The sequence below is a fragment of the Bufo bufo genome, chromosome 5, assembly GCF_905171765.1.
Source record: "Bufo bufo chromosome 5, aBufBuf1.1, whole genome shotgun sequence".
Taxonomy (NCBI): domain Eukaryota; kingdom Metazoa; phylum Chordata; class Amphibia; order Anura; family Bufonidae; genus Bufo; species Bufo bufo.
In genome coordinates, this window is record NC_053393.1 from 552,930,241 (window position 1) to 552,946,173 (window position 15,933).

At 42.5% G+C, this 15,933-nt stretch overlaps 2 protein-coding genes across 2 annotated transcripts in view; both read right to left on the reverse strand.

The window, feature by feature from the left end:
- The window catches only part of LOC121000825 (cathelicidin-related peptide Oh-Cath-like), a 107,907-nt gene that overhangs the window by 28,561 nt on the left and 63,413 nt on the right, over positions 1–15,933 (reverse strand). The window lies entirely within an intron of this gene.
- On the reverse strand, positions 5,793–15,313 carry LOC121000827 (cathelicidin-6-like). Its single transcript, XM_040431508.1, has 4 exons — positions 15,102–15,313; positions 14,633–14,734; positions 12,597–12,668; positions 5,793–6,192 (listed from the first exon to the last, which is right to left on the reverse strand). Exons 1-4 carry the CDS (start codon positions 15,288–15,290, stop codon positions 6,058–6,060), a joined length of 498 nt encoding a protein of 165 aa, XP_040287442.1. The 5' UTR covers positions 15,291–15,313; the 3' UTR covers positions 5,793–6,057.

The following is a 15,933-nucleotide window of genomic DNA, read 5'->3' on the forward strand; positions in this document are numbered from 1 at the left end:
AAGGAAACGGGCAGTGGACAAAATATTTTTGGAGCTGGTGAAAGTAGCAGCAGTTGCAGAAACAGGCCAGCGGTCGTGTTTTGACCAGCAACCCAGCTCAGCTGTCCTTGAATGGTTGACTCTGTCTTTAACATCATCTCAAGTGACATCAGACACCACCCTTAGTTGGCATGGCCAGGGGACAAGCTCTGTTCCCTCGCCTGTCCTGAACATCTTTCATTTTTAGTTTCTTCTGCTTGGAAGTATTGTATGCTGTCGGCACGGCTCCGATTTTTTGTGAGGATGAGATTCTAGAGGATAGTCATCAGCTACTGCTCAGCCAAGATGGAGAGGAGAGATCCGCTGGTTCTTCCCGTAGGCGGGCAAGTAGTAATGATCAGAGTTGCGTGGGAGCAGGTGTTGCGAGCGGTCAGGGACGCGGCCATGAGACAGGTAAGGGTGACATCAGTGACGTGTAGACAGTAGTGGATGATGATGTAGCTGCGTTGGAGCCGGGTGAAGAGAAGGCTTCATCATCATCACCAGCAGGGTAGTAGCGTGGCCGTGAGTTAGCAAGATGGCAGCAGTGTGAGGTCTGGAGCCAAACGTGCCTGGGGTAGACCGTCTGCTACTCAGGATCCCGTCTTTCCGGAAACAACTAGTGATGCAGTGGTTCGTAGAGGCAGCGGTAGCAGGCAGTCAGCACGCAGTGGTGGGGGAAAATGCCATACTTGGCGGTGTGGGAATTTTTCATCAAGTTGCTGGAAGACATCAGCATGGACATGTAGAAAATATGTGGGAAGAAGGTGAAGCATGGCCAGGGTGCCACGTCTTCATAAAGTGGCCTGGGAAAACTGTGGTGCTAATGTAGTGGTACGGACTGATGCAGTGGCCCGCATCCCTTCTCGAGTAGTCAAGGCTCCACCACCTCAGCAGAAGGGAGCTGTGTTTCCTTCCCATCATATACTGGTCCTGATTCTCCTGCTCCTCCTCCTCCCCGTCAGTCATTTTGTTAGCAATCGATCCAAGAGGGGATTGCAAATAGACAACAGTGTGTGTGCACTCATCCAATGGCACAGAAGCTGGACGTGCTCCTGGCCAAGTTGCTGTTACTGCAGTCCCTGTCTTTTCATGTGGTTGACTCTGCACATTTCAGAGAACTGATGGCTTGTGCTGAGCCAAGGAGGAGAGTTCCAAGCCGTCATTGTTTCTCCGAAAAGGCAGTATCAGCCCTGTACACGTATGTTGACCAGAAGGTGGGCCAGTCCTTGAGGCTGTCGGTGTCTTCTAAAGTGCAAGGCAGCACCGACGTGTGGAGCTGTAACTATAGTCAAGGACAATATATATACTTTACGGCCCACTGGGTAAATGTGGTTCCTGCCCAGCCAAACCAGCAACTTGGCCAGGTGATGGAACTCCTGCGCCAATTTCCTCCTCTGTCTTCTCATCCTCCACCCTGTCCTCATCCTCCACTGCAGGCACAATTCGGAGTGCTCCTCCAGCATACAACATGTGCAGGGCACGGAGGTGTCACACTGTTCTGCACCTGGTTTGCCTGGGCGAGCGGAGACATACCAGGGAGGAACTGCTCTGCGTCCTTCAAGTAGAAATCGAATCCTGTCTCTCTCCTCCCCAATTGGAACCATGACAACAGGAAGAACATTGTGTCAGCTCTGCGTCAAGAAGCGCTGACCCATGCACCCTGCATGGTGCAAGTCTTTAATCTGGTTGTAAAGTGCATGCACTTCAGCCACTTTTACCATCCAAAACACACCCTCCTTTAGCTGCAAGGGCAGAATAGCGTTACCCATTAAAATTCCACCCTCCACATATTGGACTAACTATATGAGCAGAGGAAGGCATCCATAAACGATTTCTTGATAATGCAGGTGGACAGGAGCACTCCCCTGTATAACTTCAACGTTAGCTAGTGGCAGCTCATGTGTGACGCCTGCCATTTGCTCAGGCCCTTTGAGGAGGCCACTTTATTTGTCAGTCATCGTAGTCAGGACTACGGGATGAACAACTTCATTCCACTCCTTCACGTCCTGAAGCAGATGCTGATAAATCCGGCTGTCCAGGAGACAGGAGATACACCTTACAGCCTCCTAAACCCTGTAGGGGGGTCCTGAGCCCTGTGGGGGATGAACTGGTGGAGAAACACATTCACACACAAGCAGTGTACACAGAAATGCGTGGTTTATCTGCACACGTGACAGGAGAGGGGTAGGAGAAGGTGGAGGGTGATGAGGAGGACCAGGTGGATGACCCCGACACACTGTCACAGTATGCAGTGGAGATAGAGGCAGGGATTACCTCCAAGTCCCTTGAGAAAATGGCCAGATGCATGCTGAGTTGCTTGCGTAGTGACTGCCGAATTGGGATAACTACTGGCCATGTTAGACCCTCGCTACTGCTCCAAAATGGGGGCCTTTTTGTAACCTGCTGAGAGGGAGGATAAACTCAATGAGACATCCTATGTAGTCAGTTGGCTGCTACCTACAGTACAGACCAAAAGTTTGGACACACCTTCTCATTCAAAGAGTTTTCTTTATTTTCATGACAATGAAGGCATCAAAACTATGAATTAACACATGTGGAATTATATACATAACAAACAAGTGTGAAACAACTGAAATTATGTCATATTCTAGGTTCTTCAAAGTAGCCACCTTTTGCTTTGATTACTGCTTTGCACACTGTTGGCATTCTCTTGATGAGCTTCAAGAGGTAGTCCACTGATATGGTCTTCCAACAGTCTTGAAGGAGTTCCCAGAGATGCTTAGCACTTGTTGGCCCTTTTGCCTTCACTCTGCGGTCCAGCTCACCCCACACCATCTCGATTAGGTTCAGGTCTGTGGCGAAACCAACCTCGCCACTGGGTTTTGGAGAGGCCTGTTTAAAAGCCTCTTGCCTCAGGATTATGGCCCATACTAACTTTTAAACCCCTGAACCTATTCAAGTGAATTTTGGATAGGTTTGTCCCCAAGTTATACTGTTTAAATTGATGTAAGTTATATGTATGGACAATGTAAACTCACAAAGTTGTAACAATTTATAATAAGTGTAACTTGTCAGCTTGGGAGGAATATGCTGGGTGTGTTTCTATTGTGCCATTGTCCCATTGTGTGTTTAAATGGTGATGTCTGTCCTCTTGTATCCACATGTGTATTGGCGATTTCCCTTTGTCCTGAGAGATAATTGGATTGCTCCTCGGTTGTCTCCGGGACAGAGAGGAGGAAACCATGATGCATTGTGGGGATATGTTGTATCTGTATCTGTGTCGCAGTCTCCCTTCTGGTCCTCTGGGGGCGTGAACGATTGTTTGCTGTACTTACATTGTATGTGTTGTAAATTACTGATTGGTTGTATTTCAAACCCCTGTGGGCAGTACTATGTTTGTGGTTTATGAATAAAAGAGGCTGTACTTGAAGTACAGTCAGACCACTGCTTGACCCTCAACACGGAGCCTTGTCTCGTTATTGGGGGGATACACTGTATGCTGTTAGAGACTGATTGCCAGGAGTGTAAGCTGATTCCTGTTCGTCTGCTAGCAGCTATTCGTGAGGTTCCAGTTTGGAGTGCTATTTTGTATCCAGTTCGGGAGTTTGGTGTTCTGCAGTAGCTGTGCCTGTCTCTCAGAAAGGGGCATATCGCCTAAACGGATTTTAACCCCTTGTCTGCTGAAACGGTCTGATACAAGGTCCGGTGACTGTGGAGGCCAGGTCATCTGGCACAGCACCCCATCACGCTCCTTCATGATCAAATAGCCCTTACTTTCAAAGTTTTCCCAATTTTTCGGCTGATTGACTGACCTTCATTTCTTAAAGTAATGATGGCCACTCGTTTTTCTTTACTTAGCTGCTTTTTTCTTGCCATAATACAAATTCTAACAGTCTATTCAGTAGGACTATCAGCTGTGTATCCACCTGACTTCTCCTCAACGCAACTGATGGTCCCAACCCCATTTATAAGGCAACAAATCCCACTTATTAAACCTGACAGGGCACACCTGTGAAGTGAAAACCATTTCAGGGGACTACCTCTTGAAGCTCATCAAGAGAATGCCAAGAGTGTGCAAAGCAGTAATCAAAGCAAAAGGTGGCTACTTTGAAGAACCTAGAATATGACATATTTTCAGTTGTTTCACACTTGTTTTTTATGTATATAATTCCACATGTGTTAATTCATAGTTTTGATGCCTTCAGTGTGAATCTACAATTTTCATAGTCATGAAAATAAAGAAAACTCTGAATGAGAAGGTGTTTCCAAACTTTTGGTCTGTACTGTATGTGCACCATCGCCCATCCTCATGAATGTCTGACCGATGGGGGGGGGGGGCCCTCTGCGCTCACGATCCACTGCCATGAATGCTGGAGGGGGGGGGGGGCAGGAGCAGCACCAGCTCCATCAACTTAAACAGCAACTGGAGTCTCTAATGAGCACTTTTCTTCACCCGCCTACTGAAGACACCACCCAGAAGCAGCAGCAAGACATAGAGCAGAACCTGAACCAGCAGGTGGTGGCATACTTGGACTGCACCCTGCCACCCACATCCATGATCTACTGGGCAGCCAAACTTGATTTGTGGTCGCAACTGGCCGAGTTTGCCCTGGACAAGCTTTCCTGCCCGGCCAGTAGTGTGGCATCAGAGTGGGTGTTTAGTGCGGCGAGGAGCATAGTTACCCCAAAGAGATCTCGCCTTTCAACACAAAATGTTGAGAGACTGATCTTTGTGAAGATGAATTAGGCGTAGATCAGCCAGGATTTCCACACACCAGTGCCTGATGCATCAGACTGGATCATTCTGGGTGCCACACCAAAACATTGTGAAAACACACCCATTTCTTCTGGCCACCTGCTTCAGCCACTATTCTGATGGTGCCACCTGCCTGATGCCACATACCTGCTGCCTCTGCTGCCATCATCTACTGCCACTGTCTTGTGCTGTTACTGCCACTGTTGTTGCCCCCCACCTCCCCACTCTATGACTGGGCCACTATGTTGATTCCTCATGCAGTTTCCACCCTCCCCCCTCTGTGACTGACCACTATGTTTTTTTGGCCTTAGCAATACTGATGGATTACTGACCAAACGCTGACCATGTAAAGGTAGATGCTAAAAAGACAGGATTCTTGTCTCAGCGTGTAACAGAACAGGTTCTGTAGAAATCTGTGAGGAATCAGCTGACGACGGTGTAAAAGGAGTGCGCTCTTTCACTCTATAGCAGGATCTTGGGTTCTTTATACTTGACGCTAACATTGACCTGTAAGACTGAGTTCACACTTTAGTTATTTGGTCAGTTTTTGTCCCATAACTGCCCAAATAAGTGAAGTGTGAAGTGATTCTAAGAGTGACGCCTGTCATCTGCATGTCATACTGACGCACAGTAACTGTTTGACTACCAGAAAGGACTCGCTATACATGTTTCTGCAAGGCACAGTGTTCCACACCACGATACAGGCTCTGCAGCCAGGAAATAGCGCTTCATCACAATAAATTTGGATCAAATTCGGCAAAGAATGTAAATCAAATGTTTTTAAGACTTCGCTCATCTGTAGTTATCATCATCAGCATAATTCCCTCTCCTAATCATCCTGATTACTATCATCATCCTCACTCTCCTCTAACACAATTACCATCATCCTTTCTTCCATTAATCTCATTCCTCCTCCTCCTCAGCATCATCCACCATATCATCATCTTCCTTATCATCATCTTCCTTATCATCACGCCTTATATTTACCATCGTAATTATTCCCCTCTTCATTCATCATCCTCACCATGATTTGCCAGGAAGTAACCACACAGTGTTATTTGTTGCTACGTTTATTTGTAACATTGTATCCATTCAGAACGTTCCACAGACAGAACATGGCTGATCTCATAGCAAGCTGAAACTCCTGAAATCTCTCCTCCACAGACCAGAGTGAAGATGGGAGAGGTCAGGAGAAGTAAGGAGGGATTCGCAATGTGCCACCTCGCACCTGATAATAATAACTAGTAAAGCTTTATAACAGTAATGTGCTTGTCATAAGCCACAATCTCAGATCTCGTTCCATCGTTGACTGCAGATCTTCACACCGTTATGAAGGTAGGTCTGTTTTGGTTTTTAGCGGGTCTGCCGATAAGAGTATAACCTCCTCTTAGCCACGGGCTGCAAGACCTTCCCCTGCATGGTTTCCTTCTGTTGGACCGCTTCACACGGACCTCCTGGAAGAGAACAGAACAAGCATGAGACACATCATACATAACGTAAAACAGATTCATTAATCTTAACCACTTTAAGACCACAGGTTTATACCCCCCTAGTGACCAGGCCCTTTTTTTTCAAATCGGCACTTCACAACTTTAATGGTTTATTGCTCGGTCATGCAACTTGGCAACTTCTCACAAATACAGCTTTCTTTTGGTGGTATTTTATTGCTGCTGAGATTTTTCGTTTTTCTGATATTAATCAAAATAGACCGCAATTTTCTCAAAAAAAGTGTATTTTTAACTTTCTCTGTTTAAATTGTTCAAATATAATTACATTTCTATATAAGTTTGTCAGAATTTATTGTGCTACATGTCTTTGATAAAAAAAAATACAATAAGTGTATATTTATTTGTTTGCGCAAAAGTTATAGTGTTTACAAATTATGGTACAAAAATTTCAATTTACAGAGATATTTCTCTCACACAGTATGGGTATATGTAAAAATACACCCCAAAACACATTGCCCTACTTCTCCTGAGTACGGCGATACTACATGTGTGACACTTTTTTGCAGCCTAGGTGCACAAAGGGGCCCAAATTCCAATGAGTACCTTTAGGATTTCACAGGGCATTTTTTACGCATTTGGATTCTCACGCTTTAGGGCCCCTAAAATGCCAGGGCAGTATAAATACCCCACAAGTGACCCCATTTTGGAAAGAAGACACCCCAAGGTATTTCGTGAGGGGCATGGCAAGTTCATGTAAAAAAATATATATTTTCACAAGTTAGTGGAATATGAGACTTTGTAAAAAAAAAAAAAAAAAAAACATTTTCCGCTAACTTGTGCCAAAAAAAACAATCTTCTATGAACTCGCCATGCCCCTCATGGAATACCTTGGGGTGTCTTCTTTCCAAAATGGGGTCACTTGTGGGGTAGTTATACTGCCCTGGCATTTTAGGGGCCCTCCCTTTCCGCTAACTTGGGACAAAAAGTTCAATCTTTCATGGACTCAATATGCCCCTCAGCGAATACCTTGGGGTGTCTTCTTTCCAAAATGGGGTCATTTGTGGGGTGTTTGTACTGCCCTGGCATTTGAGGGTCTCCACAATCATTACATGTATGCCCAGCATTAGGAGTTTCTGCTATTCTCCTTATATTGAGCATACGGGTAATGAGATTTTTTTTTCCGTTCAGCCTCTGAATGAACGGCACAGATTTCTTCATTCGCATCGATCAATGTGGATGAAAAAATCTCTGCCCAAAAATGTGCAAAAAAAAAAAAAAGAGGGGAAAGGCATCTGCCAGGACATACAGTAGGAGCTCCGCCCAACATCCATACCCACTCAGCTCGTATGCCCTGGCAAACCCGATTTCTCCATTCGCATCAATTGATGTGGATGAATAAATCATTGCCAGAATTTTTATTTTTTATTTTTTTTATACAAAGTGTTTGCCAAAGCATAAGAACACCGCCCCTCAGCTCATAAGCCTCTGTCTCTAATAAGCTACTGTCTCTAATGGGCTAACATAAATGCCATCCTGTGTATTTTTTTCCAGGTCCTTTACATTGTGCATTTATATTATTGTTATACAACTGTTATTACATTTAATGTGCCTGGTTCACCAGCAGGTGGCAGCGTATATGGCAGAGAGAGAGAGAGAGAAAGAAACTTAGAATCAAACTCAAAATTACATTGCTTCCCCTTTCGGCAGAAGTGGGTCAGTCCTGCTTCCTACCAGAAGGGAGGGGCAGCAGTTCCAGTTTATTCCGGTTCTAGTCTACACAGGGAAGTGTAAGCCTGGGCACAGTCACAGCCAGACGTGCCTATAACAGCCAGTGCAGGTTAGGCTATGCTTGCTACGAAATCTGATGAATGGAAGATATAGCAACCAGAGGAAAGTGTTCTTCGGTTGCCAGAAAATATAGCAGCCAAAGGAAATTGTTCTGCGGCTGGAGCAGGAGCCACCAAAGGGAAGTAGCTTGTAGAGCACCCGGACTCCATGCTAATTTATTTCACTGTGTGTCAGGAGGAGAATAACAGCCAAAGGCATCCCAATCCAAGGATACCAGAACCAACCAAAAGTCCAGTAACCAGACCTAAGCAGAGTTTAGCACAGCAGAGAGAAAGAAAGGAGAGTTATTAAGCAAGCCTATCAGCCCTGCAGAGAAAGAGAGAAAGCAGAGTTATCAAGTTAGCCTGCCAATTTATGCCAAAGCCTGCTGGAACCATGGGGAAGTCTGAATGTTAGAAAAGCCTGAATAGTGTCTGGAATCAAATTTAACCAAGTAAAGCTCCTGTTAAAGTTTACCAAGGTCTGGACTCAAGTTATTCTTCATCCCGTAACTCAACCATTCCCCTTTATTTGCTTTGAAGCCTAAGCCTGGGGTCCCACTGTATCCAGGTAGGAGCACCGTGACACATATAGGCCACACTATACCACTTGGCATTTCACTAAACCTGGGACGCGATAGGGCCCTTGGGAGCGGCACGTTGCACATGTCCATCAAAAGTGTCATATCACATATTAACAGGATAAGGCCTTATGCACACAGCCGTGTTCCGCGGCCGAGAGTGGTCCATGGTAACAAGGCCTGGATTCCTGTTGAGAGCAGGAGCGCACGACGTCATTGGTTGCTATGACGCCATGCGCTTCATGCCACCTCTGCACTACATTAATACACTCATATAGTGTATTACTGTAGTGCAGCGGCGGCATGAAGCGCACGGCGTCATAGCAACCAATGACGTCGTGCGCTCCTGCTCTCAACAGGAATCCAGGACGTGTCACCACGGACCGCTCTCGGCCGCGGGAACACGGCTGCGTGCATGAGGCCTAAATGTGAATATTCTATGTAAATGTGTCAGAACATGGACACATTAAAACATAATTTTTTTGTTTCAAAAATGCTATTATTGTGTAAAACTTAAATAAATAAGAAAAAGTATACATATTAGGTATCGCCACGTCCATAACAATCTGCTCTATAAAAATTTCACTTGACCGAACCCCTCAGGTGAATGCTGTAAAAATAAATAAATAAAAACTGTGCTAAAACAACCAATTTTTTGGTCACCTTGCCCCATAAAGTGTTATAATGAATGATCAAAAAAATCATATGTACCCAAAAATAGTACCAATAAAACTGGCACCTTATCCCCTAGTTTCCAAAATGGTGTCACTTCTTGGGAGTTTCTACTGTAAGGGTGCATCAGGGGGCTTCAAATGGGACATGGCATCTAAAAACCATGTGGAGTTCCTTTTCTTCTGCGCCCTGCCGTGTGCCCATACAGCAGTTTATAACCACATGTGGGGTGCTTCTGTAAACCGCAGAATCTGGGTAATAAATATTGAGTTTTGTTTGGCTGTTAACCATCGATGTGTTAAAGAAAAAATTGGATTAAAATGGAAAATCTGCCAAAAAAGTGAAATTTAAAAATTTGATCTCCATTTTCCTTTAATTCTTGTGGAACGCCTAAAGGGTTAACAAAGTTTGTAAAGTGACTTCAGACCAGAACTGGTCCTTAAAAAGTGGGTTTTGGCAATTTTCTTAAAAATTTTAAGAATTGCTTCTAAACTTCTAAACCTTCTAACGTAGACATATGGGGAATGTTAAGTAATACATATTTTATGAGGTATCACTTTCTGTTTTAAAAGCAGAGAAATAGAAATTTAGCAAATTGCTAATTTTTCAAAATTTTTGGTAAATTTGGGATTTTTTCATAAATAAAGGTGAAATATATTGACTCAAATTTATGACTATCATGAAGTACAATGTGTCACGAGAAAAGAATCTCTGAATGACTTGGATAAGTAAAGGCGTTCCAAAGTTATTACCACATAAAGTGAGATATGTCAGATTTGCAAAATTAGGCCTGGTCATGAAGGGGGCAAATGGCCCAGATGGGAAGTGGTTTATTTGGACTTTTAGCACGGTAGACGGTTTAACATAACTCTGTCAGTGAGGCCATCACTGTGACCAGAGGGAAGGGGATAAGTGACTCTATTACAGCATCATACATTATATTACTCCATACAATGCCCTTCTGTGGACATCTTCATCTAGGCCTATCAAGAGAAAACTAGAGCTGTCATACTGTCCCCCCAATTCCAACTATTTTCATGAGGATTACCCTTCAGATAACAGGCTCTCCTCATTGCAGTAGAAAATTGCCAATAATTACTACACAGAGAGGTCTGTCAAAGGTATAGTACTGCCAAAATGTAAAAAAAATTAAAAGAATACAGCCAAAAATTCTCCAAAAAATAAAAAGTATTTTATGAGTGATACTTGAAAACATACCCCATTCTGATGAAAGTGTCTTTTTAAAGGGGTTGTCTCAGTTCAAACATTAGTGGCATATTGATCGCATATGCCACCAATGTAAGATAGGTGCGGGTCCCACCTTTGAGACCCAAACCAAGGGGTGCATCTAGCCTTTGTGCTGCCTGAGGCGAAGAATGAAATCGCGCCCAACCCTTCCAGCCGGACTATTAAAGACATACTGTGATACAGTTGAATATAGAGAGATATTCCTACAGCCCCCACTTGTCTCTAGGTCTTGCCGCCTGAGGCAATCGCCTCACCTGGCCTCTTTGGTGGTGCACCCCTGCCCAACCTATAGTATCTCTAGAACAGAGTGCCCAAAGTGAAGGAGAGTGCCATTGCTCTACTATTTTAAGCACTCCCTTGAGTGAACAGAAGGCGGGTGCATATGGTACGCGCAGTGCGCTCTTGCCCACTATGAAAGCTCAGTTCTAGAGATAGGTGCGGGACCCAGAGGTGGATATACATCTATCTGATATTGGTGGAGGATCTTAGTAATAGTGGTGATCACGATTATTCGAATTGCAAATTTTTATCTCGAATATCGGCACTTCGAGAATTTGCGAATATTTAGAATATAGTGATATACACTCACCTAAAGAATTATTAGAAACACCTGTTCTATTTCTCATTAATGCAATTCTCTAGTCAACCAATCATATGGCAGTTGCTTCAATGCATTTAGGGGGGTGCTCCTGGTCAAGACAATCTCCTGAACTCCAAACTGAATGTCAGAATGGGAAAGAAAGGTGATTTAAGCAATTTTGAGCATGGCATGGTTGTTGGTGCCAGACGGGCCGGTCTGAGTATTTCACAATCTGCTCAGTTACTGGGATTTTCACGCACAACCATTTCTAGGGTTTACAAAGAATGGTGTGAAAAGGGAAAAACATCCAGTATGCGGCAGTCCTGTGGGCGAAAATGCCTTGTGGATGCTAGAGGTCAGAGGAGAATGGGCCGACTGATTCAAGCTGATAGAAGAGCAACGTTGGCTGAAATAACCACTCGTTACAACCGAGGTATGCAGCAAAGCATTTGTGAAGCCACAACACGCACAACCTTGAGGCGGATGGGCTACAACAGCAGAAGACCCCACCGGGTACCACTCATCTCCACTACAAATAGGAAAAAGAGGCTACAATTTGCACGAGCTCACCAAAATTGGACTGTTGAAGACTGGAAAAATGTTGCCTGGTCTGATGAGTCTCAATTTCTGTTGAGACATTCAAATGGTAGAGTCCGAATTTGGCGTAAACAGAATGAGAACATGTATCCATCCTCTGATGGCTACTTCCAGCAGGATAATGCACCATGTCACAAAGCTCCAATCATTTCACATTGGTTTCTTGAACATGACAATGAGTTCACTGTACTAAAATGGCCCCACAGTCACCAGATCTCAACCCAATAGAGCATCTTTCGGATGTGGTGGAACGGGAGCTTCGTGCCCTGGATGTGCATCCCTCAAATCTCCATCAACTGCAAGATGCTATCCTATCAATATGGGCCAACATTTCTAAAGAATGCTATCAGCACCTTGTTGAATCAATGCCACGTAGAATTAAGGCAGTTCTGAAGGCAAAAGGGGGTCCAACACCGTATTAGTATGGGGGCACTAATAATTCTTTAGGTGAGTGTATATTCCTAATTTTGAACATTCAAGATTTTTTTTTAATCAGTACACATTATCCCTTCCTGCTTCTTGCTTGTGGGCCAATGAGAAGGCTGCAATATCTTTGACTTCAGGAGTAGTATTAATTGCGTATTTTCATATTGCAAATTTTCGTAATGCAAATTTTTATTGCAAATTATTTAATTGCCAATTTCCGCAATCAAGAAAATAATAACTGGATATAACGAATTCTCGAATTCGCAAATATATGGCGAATATTCGCCCAAATATTCGTTAAATATCATGAATTTGAATATTGCCCCTGCCGCTCATCGCTACTTGGTATTATGCCACCAATGTTTGCGCTGAGACAACCCCCTTTATGGGGATCTGAATCCACAAGAAAAGATGCGGGGGACTTCTCAGTAGCCAGGATAATATTACAGGACGGGCGGTGCTATCTGTACAGTGTCCTACCTTGTTCAGACTGATGCACATTATATCCTCAGGATCCTCATCACCCAAATCCAGAGAACAGATCTTTACATCCTGCAGGACACAAACATAAGGGTCATCATCTACAGGGAAGAATCACTAATCATCACAACTATATACCACATGTGAGATAAAAAGAAAAGCATGAAATACAGTAAGTGTATACAGCAGATTATATACATGTACAGTCACTAATATATGGAACGATCACTGCCCCAGTATTCATTACTGATTCTGATATATGTAGTTATATCCTTGTACATAGGAAGTAGTATTATAGTAGTTATATTCCTGTACATAGGAGCAGTATTATAGTAGTTATATTCTTGTACATAGGAGGCAGTATTATAGTAGTTATATTCTTATACATAGGAGCAGTATTATAGTAGTTATATTCTTGTACATAGGAGCAGTATTATAGTAGTTATATTCTTGTACATAGGAGGCAGTATTATAGTAGTTATATTCTTGTACATAGGAGGCAGTATTATAGTAGTTATATTCTTGTACATAGGAGAAGTATTATAGTAGTTATATTCTTGTACATAGGAGCAGTATTATAGTAGTTATATTCTTGTACATAGGAGCAGTATTATAGTAGTTATATTCTTGTACACAGGAGGCAGTATTATAGTAGTTATATTCTTGTACACAGGAGGCAGTATTATAGTAGTTATATTCTTGTACACAGGAGGCAGTATTATAGTAGTTATATTCTTGAACATAGGAGCAGTATTATAGTAGTTATATTCTTGTACATAGGAGCAGTATTATAGTAGTTATATTCTTGTACATAGGGGGCAGTATTATAGTAGTTATATTCTTGTACATAGGGGGCAGTATTATAGTAGTTATATTCCTGTACATAGGAGCAGTATTATAGTAGTTATTTTTTGTACATTGGAGCAGTATTATAGCAGTTATATTCTTGTACATAGGAGCAGTATTATAGTAGATATATTCTTGTACATAAAAGCAGTATTATAGCAGTTATATTCTTGTACATAGGAGCAGTATTATAGTAGTTATATTCTTGTACATAGGAGCAGTATTATAGTAGTTATATTCTTGTACATAGGAGCAGTATTATAGTAGTTATATTCTTGTACATAGGAGCAGTATTATAGTAGTTATATTCTTGTACATAGGAGCAGTATTATAGTAGTTATATTCTTGTACACAGGAGGCAGTATTATAGTAGTTATATTCTTGTACACAGGAGGCAGTATTATAGTAGTTATATTCTTGTACACAGGAGGCAGTATTATAGTAGTTATATTCTTGTACATAGGAGCAGTATTATAGTAGTTATATTCTTGTACATAGGAGCAGTATTATAGTAGTTATATTCTTGTACATAGGGGGCAGTATTATAGTAGTTATATTCTTGTACATAGGGGGCAGTATTATAGTAGTTATATTCCTGTACATAGGAGCAGTATTATAGTAGTTATTTTTTGTACATTGGAGCAGTATTATAGCAGTTATATTCTTGTACATAGGAGCAGTATTATAGTAGATATATTCTTGTACATAAAAGCAGTATTATAGCAGTTATATTCTTGTACATAGGAGCAGTATTATAGTAGTTATATTCTTGTACATAGGAGCAGTATTATAGTAGTTATATTCTTGTACATAGGAGGCAGTATTATAGTAGTTATATTCCTGTACATAGGAGCAGTATTATAGTAGTTATATTCTTATACATAGGAGCAGTATTATAGTAGTTATATTCTTGTACATAGGAGCAGTATTATAGTAGTTATATTCTTGTACATAGGAGGCAGTATTATAGTAGATATATTCTTGTACATAGGAGGCAGTATTATAGTAGTTATATTTTTATACATGGGAGGCAGTATTATAGTAGTAGTATTTTATACCTTAGGCAGAATTATGTTTTTGACATCTCAGTATCACCACTTGTAGAGATTTTCTTTTGCATGAAGTAGTCTTAAAATAACAGATTTAGGACTCAGTTCAGATTTTTTGCAATGTTTATGTAAATTACTCACTCCGTCGTGCTTGAAATCACACTGCGATAAATCAGGATTCTCGGTTTTGAGGCACACCGTCTCTTTAATAATAAAGCCTCTTCTGTTCGGATTTTCATCTTCCTGTAAAAATAGATGGATGAAAACATACATTTTCTGCCTCTTTTGTGATATAGTATTTTGTTTGGTGAAGTAGACAGTGAAGCCTCAAGAATTTACAATTTCACTGTTTTCCAGTGTCTACTGATCCTGATGCTGATTTATTCTCCAATCACATCCAAAGCTGCATCCACAGTTCCTCTTATCATACAGCAGTGCACTGTGAGAGCTCGGAGGATAGTTCCACATCCAGAGCAGGTCTTGCCAGTAGCAACCAGCAGAAGTGTTGCTGTGAATGGAGCTTATAGGACCTTTATATGCAATTATCTGAATAAAATTGCCAGCTTTACATCAAATGAATTTTGGAGCACCCCCTTGCCATATGCCTTACCTCCATTGGAACAGGGGGCAGCTGGTCCAGGGATTTATATAAGTATGTGACCCCCTCCCTCTGGTTGTAGAGGTCAATGATGTCTCCTATAGATCTTCCATCTTGGACCTCAGGCTCTGCAGTGTCAGAGAGACAGCCGTGTAAAGTGACAGCAGAGACGAGCAGCAGAGACAGCCACCAGCTCCTCATCTTGGCCTGTCTTAGAGGAAATGTTCTCTCCTTACCCCCTTCCTTTCTTTATATTCCAGGATGATGGTGCAATCCTGGGTGTTTTACTTTTGTCATGAGCTGCGTGTCACCTTTTATGTGACTTTATTGACGATTTTTCTTAATTTCACTACAGAGCTTCCTGTCCAGAACACACGGCATAAGGCAAGTGCATGAATAACAATTCCTCTAACATTATTTTTTATTTGTTCTTAAGCAGAGCTGGTCTGTTTACACAACCCTGGTCCTAGCATAGGGAGTCAGATCTTCTGGTTGGTCATTCTGCTCACCCCACTGCTTTCCTGGTTCGTGACTTCGCTGTATCCTGGGGAGGCCACCCCGGTACACGGCTTACACCACCATTATGGAAGTTGAGGAAATTACAATAATTGTCCTCCCCTCCCCCTATTCTATCCTTAGTGTAGAGCCAGTCCAGTTCTTGCTGTCACTTTGCTTTACTTGTAATGAGTCTTGTCCATAGAAGTAGAAGGCCGGGATGTTCTGAGATGTTTCCCATTCTCTTGAACGCCATAGTAGCTGCTTGGGCTTCCTTTTTGTAGAAGGCCAGACTTTAGAATATCCAGGCCCAACCATCTCTCCTTCCAGCTGTGATGGTGCTCCACTA